Consider the following 15,563-nt stretch of genomic DNA (forward strand, 5'->3'; position numbering starts at 1 on the left):
TGTCAAGTGAATATAATGTATTTTATGGTAGCTAATAACATAAGCAGAGATAACTGCTTCTGCTTCATTTAAAATAAAATTGAATTAACCAATATGTGAAGATTTACTTTAATCATATTTAGTTATAATGCACTGCTATCCCACAGATTTGATAAAACTTATCATTTTACTTAATTGTACTTTGCTGTCTCAACCATATTGATCAGCAAGGTGGCAGACATCGGACACAGTAGCAGGCTTTTCTTCATGATTTTGATCTGGTGAGGCAAACAAACCTTCAAATCACAAATAACCAAAATGACCAAAATCATCTTAGGATATTTAGCTATTAGACTAAATATTAACAATGAAATCTTTTTTGGTTAAACTGCATTACTTCAGTTGTGCACACTACACTGCCTGCCGGGGTGCCTTAGCAACTGTTCTAATGCTTTATTATTCTCACTTAATCTGATTGTCCATGAAGTAAATGTAAATGCCACGCCAACAGAGTCCTTCCAACCCACCAGAGCCTGTAATAGTTGGTTTTCCAAATGGGCCCAGGCTTGCTCCCCCGCTCGTCCATGCGTACCTAAAATCAGCATCTCTATGAGACTGAAGCTCTCATATGTAGACATTTGGGATGCTCACAGGATCAAACTCCATCCACATGCCTCCAAATACCCACCTCTTTGCCCCATCCTCCAGTTTATTGTAGCGCACACCAGTGGTGTGGTTCACCTGCAGAAGAACAGACCTGGGAAAGAGATAATTCACAGTCCTTAAAGGGAGCTCCAGTCATTGGGGCAGAGAATCCCAAGATCCCAGGAACACAAAGTACAGTCTAAGGTCAGGGGGTGGGCTACCACAGGAGGAGGTGTGCAGCCAGGGAAGAGATCTCTAAAGTGTGGACCCTAACGCAGGAGCCCTCTTTCCCAGGGCTAAGGGCAGTACTGGGGCCATGTGTCTGAATGGACTCAAAAAAATAGACTTCTGCTTTGGTCACCTCCTTCGAGAAAACTTCACACACACTTCCTCATTCACAGACATTCACACTCCCCCAAGCTAAGTTAGAAGCTGCCTTCTCCCTTCCTCCAGAGCATTTATCACATCACAAAATAATTGTGTCTGGTGCTTAGTGTATTCAATAAACTGAATGACTGAATAATATGAATCAATGAATCGATAAATCAGGTACTAATGCAAGGAAATCCTGTTTATATTTTTCTCTCATCCAATATCATCACATGCCAGGAGTAGGATTAAGCAGGATGAAAACTACTTTTTCTTCTGCATCTTCATATATTCATTCATGTATTATAGATAATTTGAAGTATATGTGTGTTCATGAATATGCATGGTGTAACTAAAGGACTGATTTTCACGAGGGAAATAACTGTAGCGATTTTTAGTCACACTCTGTGACTGTTTTTTAACCAGAGTGTAAATGATCTAGAAGAAATCTTAGGAATCATCTAGTTAATCACTTCACAGATAAAGAAACAGCATCAGAGTGAATAAATAACTTGACCAAGCTCATAGAGTAGTCTGTGGCAGAACTAGGGTAGAATCCAGTTCACCTGATTGTCATCTTACGTATTTTACAGTGTAGATCTGCTAGGTCTACACTTTCCAATATAGTAGCCACTAGCCACATGTGGCCATTTAATCTGAAATTAAATAAAATTTAAAATCCACTTTCTAAAAGTGGCACTAGCCACATTTCAAGTGCTCAGTAGCCACATGTGGTTACTGGCTACCTACTGGATTGAGCAATAGAGACTATTTCCACTATTTCAGAAAGTTCTGTTGGGTAAGGCTGGTCTAGATGGAAAACAGATCTGGACAGTAGATGAGTACATATTAGAGTTCTAAATTTAAGTCGTCCTTCTGCTGGTCGTAGGATATTTAAATTTTAGCAGTTAGTGTTTCTTAGCATTGTTGATTTAAAATAGGAAAAGCACTTGCACTTTACTCAATAGAAATATTTTTTACTGAGCATAGTATAGGGTGATAGGCCTTCATGAACCATAAATTTGTTTCCTTTATGGTACACTAGGGAAGTATGCTTAATCACAGAGGGCAGAAGAAGCCTGTTAATTTTTCTTTCTTTACGGGTCATTTCCATTTTGGATGCAGCAATGAGAAACAGTTTATTAAATATTTAGAAGGGATGGAATGAGCTAATTTGAGCCTTGGATATTTGATAAGAGGTGATAGAATCTCTGTTTGGGGACCTAATCAGAGCATAGATTCTCTAATACCTAGATCTGTCTTTCATCTGCTGGTGGTAGTTAATGTCCAGTATTTAGTCTTGGGTTCTGGTTTCCTCAAGTGGTGAGAAAAATGTATGGCTTCTTTAATTTCCTGAACGTTAAGAGACCTCCATAAGGAGGTCAGAGCTTCATGATTTTGGGAAACACCAACAAATGAATCATCCAGGTTTAATATTTTCCCCAAAAAGTCAGCACATGAGGTAGAGAAGTCAAAAAGAATTTATTCTTTTAAAAAATTAATTACTGCATTTAAAACTTTTTTCATCAAATATTCATGAATTAATATAATAACATGTCATCGTATTGATAGGCTCTGAAGGAGACCTGTTTTAGAGGAACTTCTTCAAATAATAGAAATTATGGAATGATATTATTGAAACAGAAGAAAATCCCAGATACTTAAACAGAAACAACTGCCTCAAACCTGAGAACTTTAAGGAGAAAAATAGAATGATGTCTAACTTCCCATAAGAAGAGCTTGTCTGTGTATCTTCTAAATAGATGATGTTGGATGATTCACCCTAGTATTTTGAATCCATTAGGTACTACTGTGATGTAACCATGCTATTTCAAAATATCATTATTTACATATACTAGAAAAGTTTTGCTTTATATCTTTTTCAGTTTGATTAAAAGTTTTAGACGGCCATCTTAAAAAAAAACAAAAAACAAAAAATTGAGAACTCTTTCCAGTGATTAGAAGTAAGATAGCTAGAGTTGCAAAACAATGGAGGAAATTCAGTAAGTGGAATTTAATAATTTTCATATTTATTAATTCATTGTTTCAATGTAGTCAATAATGATTTATTTGCTAGGCACTGCTATGTAGGTGCTGAGGATGTAAAACATATGGCCCGAAGAATTTGCTGCCTAGTCAAGTAGATTTGATAAATATGTAAATATATTAAAATACAGCCAGTTAAAATGTGCTAGAGAAACACAGAGGACAAAAACAAGCCCTGTCTGGGTGCATTGGAGAAGGTTCACAAAGGAAGTGAGTTATGGCTGCTGAGCCTCGAAGAATGATTAAGACCTTTACATGAAGGCTAATGGGAAACTGCTTGGGAAAGATGATTCAATGTGACGGAAGACAGAGTCCATGGAGGACTCGAAACAAGAGATGAGGCTCTCCCATCTCAGCTCTGTCCTGCTCTTTTCTTGTTTATGCTATGTTCCTTCATACCCAGTTCAGCTAAATCATTGGCTTTTACACTGAAAACATATCAGCATACTCTCTTACATTCTAAACATTTCCCCAAAGTTTCTCGTTTGGCATTTCCACACACTTAAGCTATGGAGTCTGAATCTTGTAAAACATCATTTGAATTATACTCCAGACTCACGTATAATAGTGGCTAGAGTTTATGTTTCTTGACCCTCCTTCATCAAACATCCAAGGAGAACATGGAATTTTATATAAGTACATCTTAAATGAATCCTTCCTAAGTAAGACAAATTTCAATTATTTATTTCAAATTTCCTCTTACCCTTTATAAACCAAGTTGTATTTTCTGATCTTGTGACCAGGTTAATAGCTTTCAAAAGGTTATAATTAAAGTCTGTTGCACCAAACCCTTGAGAAAATCTGATACTAACATTTTATGACTCCAATAAATTAGATTATATGTGTTATCATTTTTCCCCGTGGAAACAGACTTTAAAAAGTATTTTCTTCATTTTACCTAACTTTTATTAAATCTTGGAAAAATTCTTAACTCAAAAAGGAAATAATTTTAAATGGCTTAAGAGATTGGGACTTTTATTCTCCCCTTCACAGATAGACCACCACTTTTTTGTTCCCTCCGTTTTTTTATTACAGAAGCTGGTTGTATATTCTTGCATCCAGAAATGACCAGCAGCTTTTAGAGCTTTGAATTTTACTGTTAGCCATCAGGGACAGAACAGGAACTATGTCCGCCCCCTGCTCACACAGAACATCATTTCCTAATAGCAGGCAACCAGAACTTGCCTTAAAACACCTCCCAAGAGGCATCCTAGAGCACATCATTTAGAAACTCTGCATTCTGTTTAAGTAATTAATACCTCAATCAAATTTGTGCTAACATCAGTAGTCAGAAAAATTCATTAATTTTTTCCATTCCATGATCTATCAAACAAAAGATGTTTTAATTAAAAATGTTATTTTTACAAGCTGGAAAGTGCAGCCAATGCATAATGGTTATAGAAACATCCATTTCTTAACTGCCTGCTTTGAAGATTAACATGGGTTGATAATTCTACTTACTGTTTGCATGATGGCTTTTGATATGCATTAGAGACCTTAGACCTACATCCACATCCATGACACTCTCTGTGTCAATGAGACCATGTAATCAAGATGATTTTTGCTTTGCGGTTTTAAAATAGAAGACATGAATTGAGCTCCTCCATGTGCTCTTGCACTTAGAGGTAATCTAGAGGCTGTAAGAATAGGCCAGGGACTTCCCTGGTGGCGCAGTGGTTAAGAATCCACCTGCCAATGCAGGGGACACAGGTTCGATCCCTGGTCTGGAAGATCCCACATGCCGTGGAGCAACCAAGCCCACGTGCCACAACTGCTGAAGCCCACGTGCCATAACTACTGAAGCCTGCACGCCTAGAGCCGGTTCTCTGCAACAAGAGAAGCCACCTCAGTGAGAAGCCCACGGACCGCAACCAAGAGGAGCCCCTGCTCGCCGCAACTAGAGAAAGCCCGCATGCAGCAGCAAAGACCCAATGCAGCCAAAAATTTTAAAAAAATTAAAAATTAAAAAAAAAAAGAATAGGCCAGTAGCATTAGAATGACTTGGGTGAACTTGAGTGAAAAATCTTGTCATTCTTATCTTGAGATACTATTGTCTAAGGTATAAGGGAAAACTTGGTTTACTCTATGTGTTCATCATTCATTCCTATAATTTTTATTTATTTATTTGTTTGTTTGTTTGTTTTTCGGTACGTGGGCCTCTCACTGTTGTGGCCTCTCCGTTGCGGAGCACAGGCTCCGGACGTGCAGGCTCAGCGGCCATGGCTCACGGGCCTAGCCGCTCCGCGGCATGTGGGATTTTCCTGGACTGGGGCACGAATCCGTGTCCCCTGCATCGGCAGGCGGACTCTCAACCACTGTGCCACCAAGGAAGTCCATTCCTATAATTTTTATCAACTCAAAGTAAGCACCATTGTGCTTACAAGCACCTACAAGGCCATACACATGTGATCTCCCTCCTCCAGAGCCCCATCTTCTACTACCTACCTATTGCCTCCTCCGTGTTCTTTGAACACACTGAGCATATGCCCACCTCTTGGCCTTGTACTTGCTATTCCCTTGCCTGGAACATTCTTCCTCCTTCTATGTGCATGACTGTCTTGCCTGACCTCTTTCAGGGCTCTATCCAAGAGTCACTTTATCCTAGGCCTTCACTGACCCCCAAGTTAAAATGCCTCCACATCCACTCCTCCCAATCACTACCCCCCTATTTGCTTTAACACTTACCCCCTGACACAACTTTATATTTTCTTTGTTTATTTTTTTTACTGTCTTTTTCCATTCACTAGTCTACGCAGTCCAGGAGGGCATGCATTTTTATTAATTTTGTTCACTACTGTATCCCCAGTGCCTAGAACATTGCCTCACACTCAATGGGCATTCAAAAAACTGCTAAGTGGATGAATTCATGAATGAACCCAAAAGGATTCACTGAGCAATTACTGTGCCGGCTTCTGTGTATGATAAAAGACATGTAGAGTGAAGAAAGAAGTAACCTGACAACCGCAACATTGTTGGTAAATTCTGGGAAAGAAGTGCTGTCATAGGGGTGCTTTGGAAAACAAAAGAAGGGGACCTAGCCCCAAGGGTGGAGGCACTGAGCCCTGAATTATGGAATGAGTGAAAGAGACAGGACCAGAGAGAAGAAGCCCATTAAAGGAATAGACAACCAGAGGTGCAGAGGTGTAGAGATGAGGAAGCATGGCTTATGTGGCAAACTACAACTGTTACAAAAGCTTGAACTTTTCTCTCAAAATCCATGGAAAGCCATGGAAGGATTTTTCAGCTGAGGCAAGGTAGAAACCTGTAAGCCTTTTAGAAAGCTCCCTCGGGCAGCACTGTGTAGAAAGGGTTGAAGAAGACTGAAAACACAGTGACTTTTGGATGGGTGTCACAGTAGCTTAGGTGAGAGATAAGCGGGTTGAACAAGAGCATGGCAATGCAGCTGAAGAAGAGGGCAGACTGGAGAATGTTCCTGGGTAAGTATAGTATCTGGTGGACCCGGAGCCGGAGGAATAAATGATCACTCTCAGGCCCGAGTAACGCACCTTTAGTAAAGGCAATGACCAAATGGGAACTACAGTATTTCTTTAACTTACTTGACTGCCATATTCTACATAATATTTTACATAATCTTTAAAAATGGAGTCTAGCGGGGGCGGGGAAAACAGGAAAGAAAATCAGTGCACTGTGTAATTTCCTACCTGTTTATAACTTTTAAGTTTTCATAGCTCTCCATAGTCTTTTCTGAAAGACCATGAAAATTAGGTGTAAACATTTATCTGCAGATAAGTGATGTCGTTACTCCACACTTAGAATTTTTCAGTGGCTTATTTGGTTCTTATCTTTTGAATAAGGTTATGTCCATTGTGCAAAATCCTTTAATGAAAAAAGTTAATACATTCTACATCACCCAGAGCCTATATTGAAATTAGTACATTTTAAGGTTTAAATTATAGTTTAACAATTTTGGAGTTAAACTTAAAGAAATATAGTTTAACATGTTAAGATTCTGTATATTACACAGTTTCCAATCTTGAGACATATACAAAGAAATGATTACAGAAAATAAAAGAGACCAGATTATTCTCATCTTAATTGGTCATCTGCAAAGTATATGCAAATATAAAAGTGCCCGCCAAGAAAATACCTAAGAAAGGAATAATTCATTGATTGATAAAAATGGGCTAAAAAGATTGACTCTTTGGTTTGGAAGACTATTTGATTCAAACTTTTCAAGACATGGGGATAACAATAATGGAATTATTTTAGAAATCTTAGAATACTAGAACAACTAGTTTTAATTTTAGGAATAATAAGATACACTAGCTTGACAAGTGAATAATGAATATATGACATTCTTCATCCAAGTCATTATTCAGGCTGAGAATATAAGTAAGTTTAAGAAAGATTAGATAAGTCAGTCAATGGTTCTATGACATTTACCCATTACTTTATAAATTTGTATTTGTACTACAAACTACAAAACTAATCAAATGTAGACATCTTAACCAACTGGTAGTAGCATACCCTAACTTCAAAATCAATTTTTGATCAGTAAAGCTTTCATTTGTAAGCTTAAATTTATGACCACAATGTCACAGATATATAATGGGATTATTAATCAGAGAATGCTCAAAAAATATATACATGAGCAAAATATTGATCAAAATAGCTATTTGTGTATGTGTGTACTTACTCGAATGTATGTCTGTGCCTTATATTCAACATTGCTTTTTCCCAGTTCCTCTCTAAAACAATGACACTATCTTTGGCTTGTTACCATTTTTCCTGCCAGTGAGATCAAAGGAGTATATGCACATTTTTGGTAGATGAGGATATATCCTTAGCAACATAGTTATGAAAATTTATAAGATATGTATTCACAATCCAAAATTAATATTGTCTTAAAAACTGCTTTTATTTTTGGAGTTTAGCAAAAATGACAGTAGTTTTCTAACAGTGAGAAAAATACTATATTTATAGCCATCCTTTGACTTTTATTAACTATTGTGTTAAAATATACAACTAATATAATTTCATAGATTTCAGAGTTGTGAGTAATCTTTCTAAATCTCTGACTTACTGTGATCATGCAGCAAAGATTAGATTAGAAAATACCAGATATGTTCATCTCTAGTTAAAACATTTGGTTTAAAATTTGCTCTTATTTTAATCTGAAATATTCCCTTCCAGGGTTATATATCAATGTAATGAAATGCCCAATTTTAGTGAACAATATTTTTTCAAGTGGCAGTTAGGTTTATAGTGGGAAACAAACCTGTTTGCATTGAACATATACATTCTCAGTCTAAACATTGAATTAATGTACTTTTTGTTATATGATTTCCTTTCTAACATCAACATTTTAAAAAGTGAAATACTCTGGAGACACTAGGAAAAATGGAATCATAGGCAATGATAAAACCCAAGTCTTTCCTTCACTCTCAGATCTCCTATCACTACAGCTTCCAAATTCTGCCTTTACTTAGCATTAACATTCACTTCCCAAACAATTTACCCAAGTAAGGAAATGATTACACATGTTTATGTGCTAAGGGGAAGGAACCAGTGCAGAGTGGGAGGTTCTGATACAGATGCAGGGATAATTGATTGAGAAAGAGCCCTGAGGGCGAAGGCAAGGATGGATTCCAGAGTCTACTGGATGCATTTGCCCAGTGGGAGGAGAGCATCTTCCTCCTCTGATATAGTAAGGAGGGCCACATGGGTTTGAGTTGATGAGAGACATGATGTTGGGGGAATTTATGCCTGAGAGCCTCTGTTTTCTCTGCAAAATCTAAGACAGGGAGAATTTTAAATTGAAGGAGTGAGATAAGCGGAGAGAAAGTCAGACCACACAGATAGATGAGATAACAAGCTCATTAAGAAGGTTGAGTAAATTGAAAAGGAATATATATGGCAAAATATTAACAATTGTTACATATAAGTGATGGATACATGGGTGTACATTATATTACTCTCCCTACCCTTTATTATGTTTTAAATTTTTTGTAATCAAAAGGAAAAAAGAAAAGAATTCACTTTCTTGAAGTTCCTAGGCTTGTAGGCCAGTATTAATTTTTTCATATGTCTAACATTCGATGTCCTTGCCTTCAGTGTCACTGAGTCAATAAAACTACATCCTACATTTTAAAAATGGAATCTATAAAGGTGATATTGCACAGTGCACTTTCAGTAACCTAAAGCTGATTATATGAGGAAATTGTTAGTCTTCCTGTGAGGATTACAAAATAATTTATGAATAACAGATTCTCTGAATGTTCCTAAACATTGTGTATTTTTAATTAAAAAATTATGCATGACCAATTCTTCCTCTAATTACCACTCTAGTCCTTTTTTTATGTTACAGTCTGAATGTAAGATGCTGATTAACTGAAATGTCACACATTAAAAATAAGCTAGCCATTAGTTTAGTGTAATGGAATAAAGAGCTTTTTACATGGAATGATAGAGTACCTGTAACTTTGTTAAAATATACTGAAATTAAAAGTATTTTTAAAGAATTGGAAGAAAAGTGCTTAATATTTTTATTTAAAAATAGACATCAAAAGTCAGAATTACAGCTCTCTTTGTGCTCTTTTCTACCATCCGAAAGCATGCCTCACTCTAAATAAAGCCAACAGAATTCCAACACTGACTTTGTGGTCAAAAAATTGCTAAATCTCAGAATTGTCACATTTCCATTTTAAATGTAAATATTCCCATTCATCTTCCTAAATATTATATTTCTTCTCCTCTCCTCACCTGCCCCAGTGTCATAGTTTATGCAACAGCGGACAGCATCTTTTGTTCCCTTTTCTGGTGGACACTACACGCCACAACTGACCTTGGCATGGCCTAGTTTGTAAACAAGTTTTTGTGCAGGTCAATTGGCCACATTTCATAAGAGGAAGAATAGAGCAAAACATGTTTCTTTATAATGCCATTCAATGATTTCCTTTGCAAATCTGCTTCCTGAAGTTTTGCAGATGCAGAAGTCATAGAACGTGTCAGTGTGCTGAGAACTGCATTGCATTTTAAGTGCTTCTAGTAACAACATCTCCAGACTTCTATATGAGGCTGATGTGATAGATTTGCAGGTATCTGAAGAAACAGATGCTCTGGAATGGCAAAGATTCTTTCTGTTTCATTTTAGTTTAAATATAGTTGATTTACAATGTTGTGATCCTTTTTTTTAAAGGAAAAAATCAGAATCCTACTGCATATGCTTCATGTTCTTCAAAAGAGAACAAGAGAGAAGAAAAGACCCATTGTGCACTTCCAACCAAAAATTTTCATTTTCCTTGATGTACAAAACATCAGCATATTTCAGCATGACAAATATCAATAGAACCTTACAGAATAGGACAGTTTTAATCAGTCATTTAAGTTTAAATGGTTGCAATATTATGTTTATTGAATTGTTTTTCTTTTCTTAGGGTCCTCTGGGGCCTCCAGGACAAAAGGTAGAGTATAAATAATACTGTGAAGGTAATTATACTCCCATCGCCTAATGGCTAGTCAGAGAAGTGAATGGAATTAGCTACTGTAAGTCATGCCAAAGCAGTCTGGTTTGTGCATTCTGCTTTCTAAAAATACAGTGATGTAATGTTAGCCATTAGATTTCTAATTGACTCCATTATAGAAAAGTCAATAAATCCAGAGCAGACTCTTTTTAAGCTGTTTGCCAAACTTGTAGGTTATTGAGGTTTTAATTCAAATCCTTGTAAAACATCATGAGAAAACTTAGAATGTGAAGGGCCATAAGACATTGAAAATTAATTGCATGGTCTTGCACAAATATGTGATTGTTAAATGACTGTTAGACCAGAACAAAGGATATTCTTGTTGCTTGGTGGCTATATTTAAGTGGTCCACTAGTGTCTTCCTTTGCTGAGGTAGCCCAAAAACTGGCTTCCTGATTGTCATTTCAACGTTATCCAGAGCCATCAGAATTGACCCTTTACATTCTGATGGAGAAAGTCTAGCACTTCTAAAATTACATCAATACATCAGTAGCAGGTCGATGGCCCTTTGCCAATAAAATATCACTAAGTCCCCATTCCCCATCACACCTCCCACCCCATAAAGATGACAAAAAGATATTTAACCTGCAGAAAACTAAAGAAAATAATTGTATTACAACAGGTGGAAAAGTGATTATTCTTTATCTTTGGAATCCATCAAAGTTAGAGATGTTTTATCCCCCAAGCTTGGGCATGTGTCATCTGTTGAAACATAATCCCACAAACCAAGTAAAAGCCAATGCATTGTGAGACAACTTGTGTATAGGAACAATTTGTCCTTAGCAATAATGTCTCTATTAAGTATGGTGTGAAATTGTAAAGCTACCCTAATCCACATGCGACCAGGATGAAATTACTGCCTCAGGCTTCAGGAAGTCCTTTAATGAGCCACTCAATATAATCACCAAGAAAGCACTAAGGAACTTGCTATCTCAACTTGTTTTGCATGTAATGACTATATTTTTAATAAACTTTATTTTTTAGAGCAGTTTTAGATTTATAATTACTATTTTAATTTTTTTCCATTATTCTTAAAGAAATTTAATATTATACAGCTACTAAGAAAAATCTGTTTTCTAGTGCTAAACAAAAAATAAGCACATTCTATTTAAAAATGGTTTCTACAGAGCCTCAAAGGAAGGTGTGTGAAGGGAAATCACTATTTGAAAATATTTGTTAATGTTTCTGTATCCAGTTAAATGTCAGATTTTCTCAGGTAGTAATTAGCTTTCTTATTCTCAGTTCAACCACCTATGTCCAATCATTGTAATCACCCCAGTGCATGTGTGCACACTTCCAAGTGTGCATGCACATACACACATAAACACACACACTTAAGATAATTTTATGTGTAGAAGTTGTGTTGTTCCTAGCTGGTGTTTACCATTTGCAACATCCTTTCTAGTCTACTTTGGAAGATGTATTCACACTCATGTGGTTTAAACACACTCCCTGATAGTCTCGGGGAAATGCTTTCAAATACAACAAATTTGAGTTTACAACATGGGTCCCTTATTTGTCTAACTGTGGAGCAAGTGGGTGTTATTTTAATTACCTTTCATTTTATGTTATTTAATTTCATGAAATTCAGGAGTTACTGCTACTGCTAGGATTTTTCCAGATGAAACTAAGCATATTTAATTTTTTTTAATATTTGTTTATTTATTTGGTTGCCCTGGGTCTTAGCTGCAGCAGGTGGGCTCCTTAGTTGTGGCTCCAGGGCTCACTGGTTGCGGCAGTCAGGCTCCTTAGTTGCAGCATGCAAACTCGTAGTTGCAGCATGCATATGGGATCTAGTTCCCTGACCAGGGATCGAAGCCGGGCTCCCTGCATTGGGAGCACAGAGTCTTATCCACTGCGCCACCAGGGAAGCCCCAGCGAGTTTAATTCTTTTGTGTGTGTGTGCGTGTGTTTACATATTTATTTATTTATTTATAACATCTTTATTGGAGTATAATTATTTTACATGGTGTGGTAGTTTCTGCTTTATAACAAAGTGAATCAGCTATACATATACGTATATCCCCATATCTCCTCCCTCTTGCACCTCCCTCCCACCCTCCCTATCCCACCCCTCTAGGTGGACACAAAGCACCGAGCTGATCTCCCTGTGCCATGTGGCTGCTTCCCACTAGCTATCTATTTTACATTTGGTAGTGTATATATGTTCATGCCGTGTTTATTAAAAGCACCCAAATTTAGAGGTATGTGGCCTTCTGATAGCTCTAAATCTCAATTTATGATGTGAATTTCTTTAAAATCATATTAGCAATAAGTAGATATTTACAAACGTGGTTAAATTTAACTTAATGGTTTTTGGAAAAGCTTGATGAATCTGTTTACATTATTGTATATTTGAACACAGTAGATAAGATCTGAAAAACATAGCCTCCCAGACATGTTTTTAGCAAGGTAAAGTTTTGGCTGACATAACTAAAACAATATAAATTTAGAATTGAAATATTTTGTGATTATGATATCAATTTATTTCAATCATGTGTCTCCTTAGGGTTCTGTTGGAGCATCTGGAATTCCAGGGATGAATGGGCAAAAGGTGAGTTCTATAGAATATACTACTTTTGATCATTTGGAGAGGATTAAAATCACAAAGTTTTTCTAGTCAGTAATGTTGGTAATAAGTTTATGTGCTCATAAAAATATTACATATACTTTTGAAATATAGCAATATTATGGGGCAAATGATCAAATTAGTTTAATTTTTAAACTAGTGCACTAAATAGCCAGAAACTCTTAGAAAAATTTCCATTTTATTTTGATATGTATGAGACACAACTGTATGTTTCTCATAAATATATTTGGAGTACAAAAAATGCTGTGTTTAACATTAATTGTGATAAAATGCACTCTGGTTTATTCTTGTTATGGCAGGCTAATATACATTATTTCTTTCATTAACAAAAGTTATTCCTACAGAGGGACCCTATTGGAATCTTGTGAATTCAGGAGCAAGCTTTTTTTTTTTTTTTGTGGTACGCGGGCCTCTCACTGCTGTGGCCTCTCCCGTTGCGGAGCACAGGCTCCGGCCGCGCAGGCTCAGTGGCCATGGCTCACGGGCTCAGCCGCTCCGTGGCATGTGGGATCTTCCCGGACCGGGGCACGAACCCGTGTCCCCTGAATCGGCAGGCAGACTCTCAACCACTGCGCCACCAGGGAAGCCCAGGAGCAAGCTTTTTTTAACTGTTAAGCAAAATTAGGAGTTAGCCTTGCTAAGCTCTGGGAGTACACTTTTGTTGTACTGTTAATAATGAAGGGAAAAAATGTAAGTAAAAAAGAACCCACAGCTCTACATAGACATATCTATGTGCCTGTGTACATTTATTCCTGCAACACACTTGCAGCTGGACAAAGCATCTAGCTGTATCCCACAGGTGGATCTGATATTCTGTGCTCCTCAACACTGCTGATTTGCTCTTCAATCTGGAACCTCTACAGAGACCAGAAAGCCATTGTGGTGGCTACCAAAGCCACTATCTGGGCCCATCTACCAGGAGCCAAAGAGCTGAGCTAGGGACTTTCCTGTCTCCCTCAGAGCTTTTGGACTGGCCCTTTGAAATCCTGTGACTCATCAGCTTGTCTTTCCAGAGGACTTTAAATCCATGCCCTCTGAATTGAGTTCTGAAATCATAAGGAGCCCAACCCTTGAAGACTTCCTTGTGACCTCTCCCATGTTGTCCACACTTTCTTCTCCAATGAGGCATAAACAATAACAATTTAAAACCTACTGAGTGGCTAAGAACATGGATCTGCCACTTAGAGACCGTGTGAATTTTGGCAAAGTCCTTGAATTCTCTGGCCTCAGTTTCCTCATTTGTAAAAGGGACACAGTAGCAATTCCTACCTAATCAGGTTAATGTGAGGCTTAAATGAGGAAATAGGCATAAAGCCCTTATGACCATGTGTGATATTACTATTAAACTTTTCCTTCACCTCATTTTAGTGAAATTCTGGAAATTTGATTGACCTATGTTTTTGGTTTTTTTTAATTTTTATTTATTCATTTATTTTTGGCTGCGTTGGGTCTTCGTTGCTGCACGCAGGCTTTCTCTAGTTGCAGCGAGCGGGGGCTACTCTTCGTTGCGGTACGCGGGCTTCTCATTGCGGTGACTTCTCTTGTGGTGGAGCACGGGCTCTAGGCACGCGGGCTCGGTAGTTGTGGCTCGCGGGTTCTAGAGCGCAGGCTCAGTAGTTGTGGCACACAGGCTTTGTTGCTCTGCGGCATGTGGGATCTTCCTAGACCAGGGCTCGAACCCGTGTCCCCTGCATTAGCAGGTGGATTCTTAACCACTGCGCCAGCAGGGAAGTCCCTTGATCTATGTTTTAAGAGACTCTCTTTTTCCAGAATTTCTCGATTCCCAAGTGAAATTAGTGTTGTCAACCAAATCTTATGGTAGCCTGTGGTCCACAAATCAAATACTGGGCTCTCATCAGTAGTTAAATGCCCGTGTCACAGCCCTATTTTCCACTTAGTAAAATGTATATCCATTTGCTTCACAAATCCTGGTAAAGACAGAAGATTAACTTTCTATTTAGAATATTGCAGCTTATGGAGGGAAACATAAGCAAAAATTTGAAAGTGTATTCATTCTATGAAGAATTTGAAAATTCTGTAACTCAAGATAATATTTAGAAAGGACAACATATGCATATAACATAAATGCTGTTTTTAACATTTGGTGAAAAACAAAACTTGTATGCCAAAGGTTAATGTTTTGCTTTCTCTTTGTTTCTTTTCTTTTTCCAACTTTGAGACAATCGTGAAAATTCATAGAAACCTTTAGCCTGAAACAGAACAACTTTAAAACTGTCACATATATGCTTATGAAGACTGCATATTCTTTACTTTTGCAAAGGAAATATGCAATTTCCTTAGCAAGAGAAAGGAATGTGACATTTTCTTGTCCTACTCACCAAGTTTAAATTATATTTCAAGGAAATAGACAGTTAATATTTGCAGTTTTATGTCTTGTTATACATCTTTATAGCATTTTTAAGTGTTTTCTGTAAAACCTAGGGAAGCTA

General features: G+C 37.3%; 1 protein-coding gene across 3 annotated transcripts in view; it reads left to right on the plus strand.

Moving 5' to 3' along the window:
• The window catches only part of COL25A1 (collagen type XXV alpha 1 chain), a gene marked incomplete at both ends in the record, with an annotated part of 479,103 nt that overhangs the window by 360,017 nt on the left and 103,523 nt on the right, over window positions 1-15,563 (plus strand). For all 3 annotated transcript variants that reach the window (XM_079701033.1, XM_079701034.1, XM_079701035.1), the window contains 2 exons: window positions 10,437-10,463; window positions 13,033-13,077. In XM_079701033.1, coding sequence (XP_079557159.1) covers window positions 10,437-10,463; window positions 13,033-13,077 — 72 coding nt within the window. The remainder of the gene's footprint in view (window positions 1-10,436; window positions 10,464-13,032; window positions 13,078-15,563) is intronic.

This window comes from Hyperoodon ampullatus (genome assembly GCF_949752795.1).
Source record: "Hyperoodon ampullatus genome assembly, chromosome: 1".
In the NCBI taxonomy this organism is placed as follows: Eukaryota; Metazoa; Chordata; class Mammalia; order Artiodactyla; family Ziphiidae; genus Hyperoodon; species Hyperoodon ampullatus.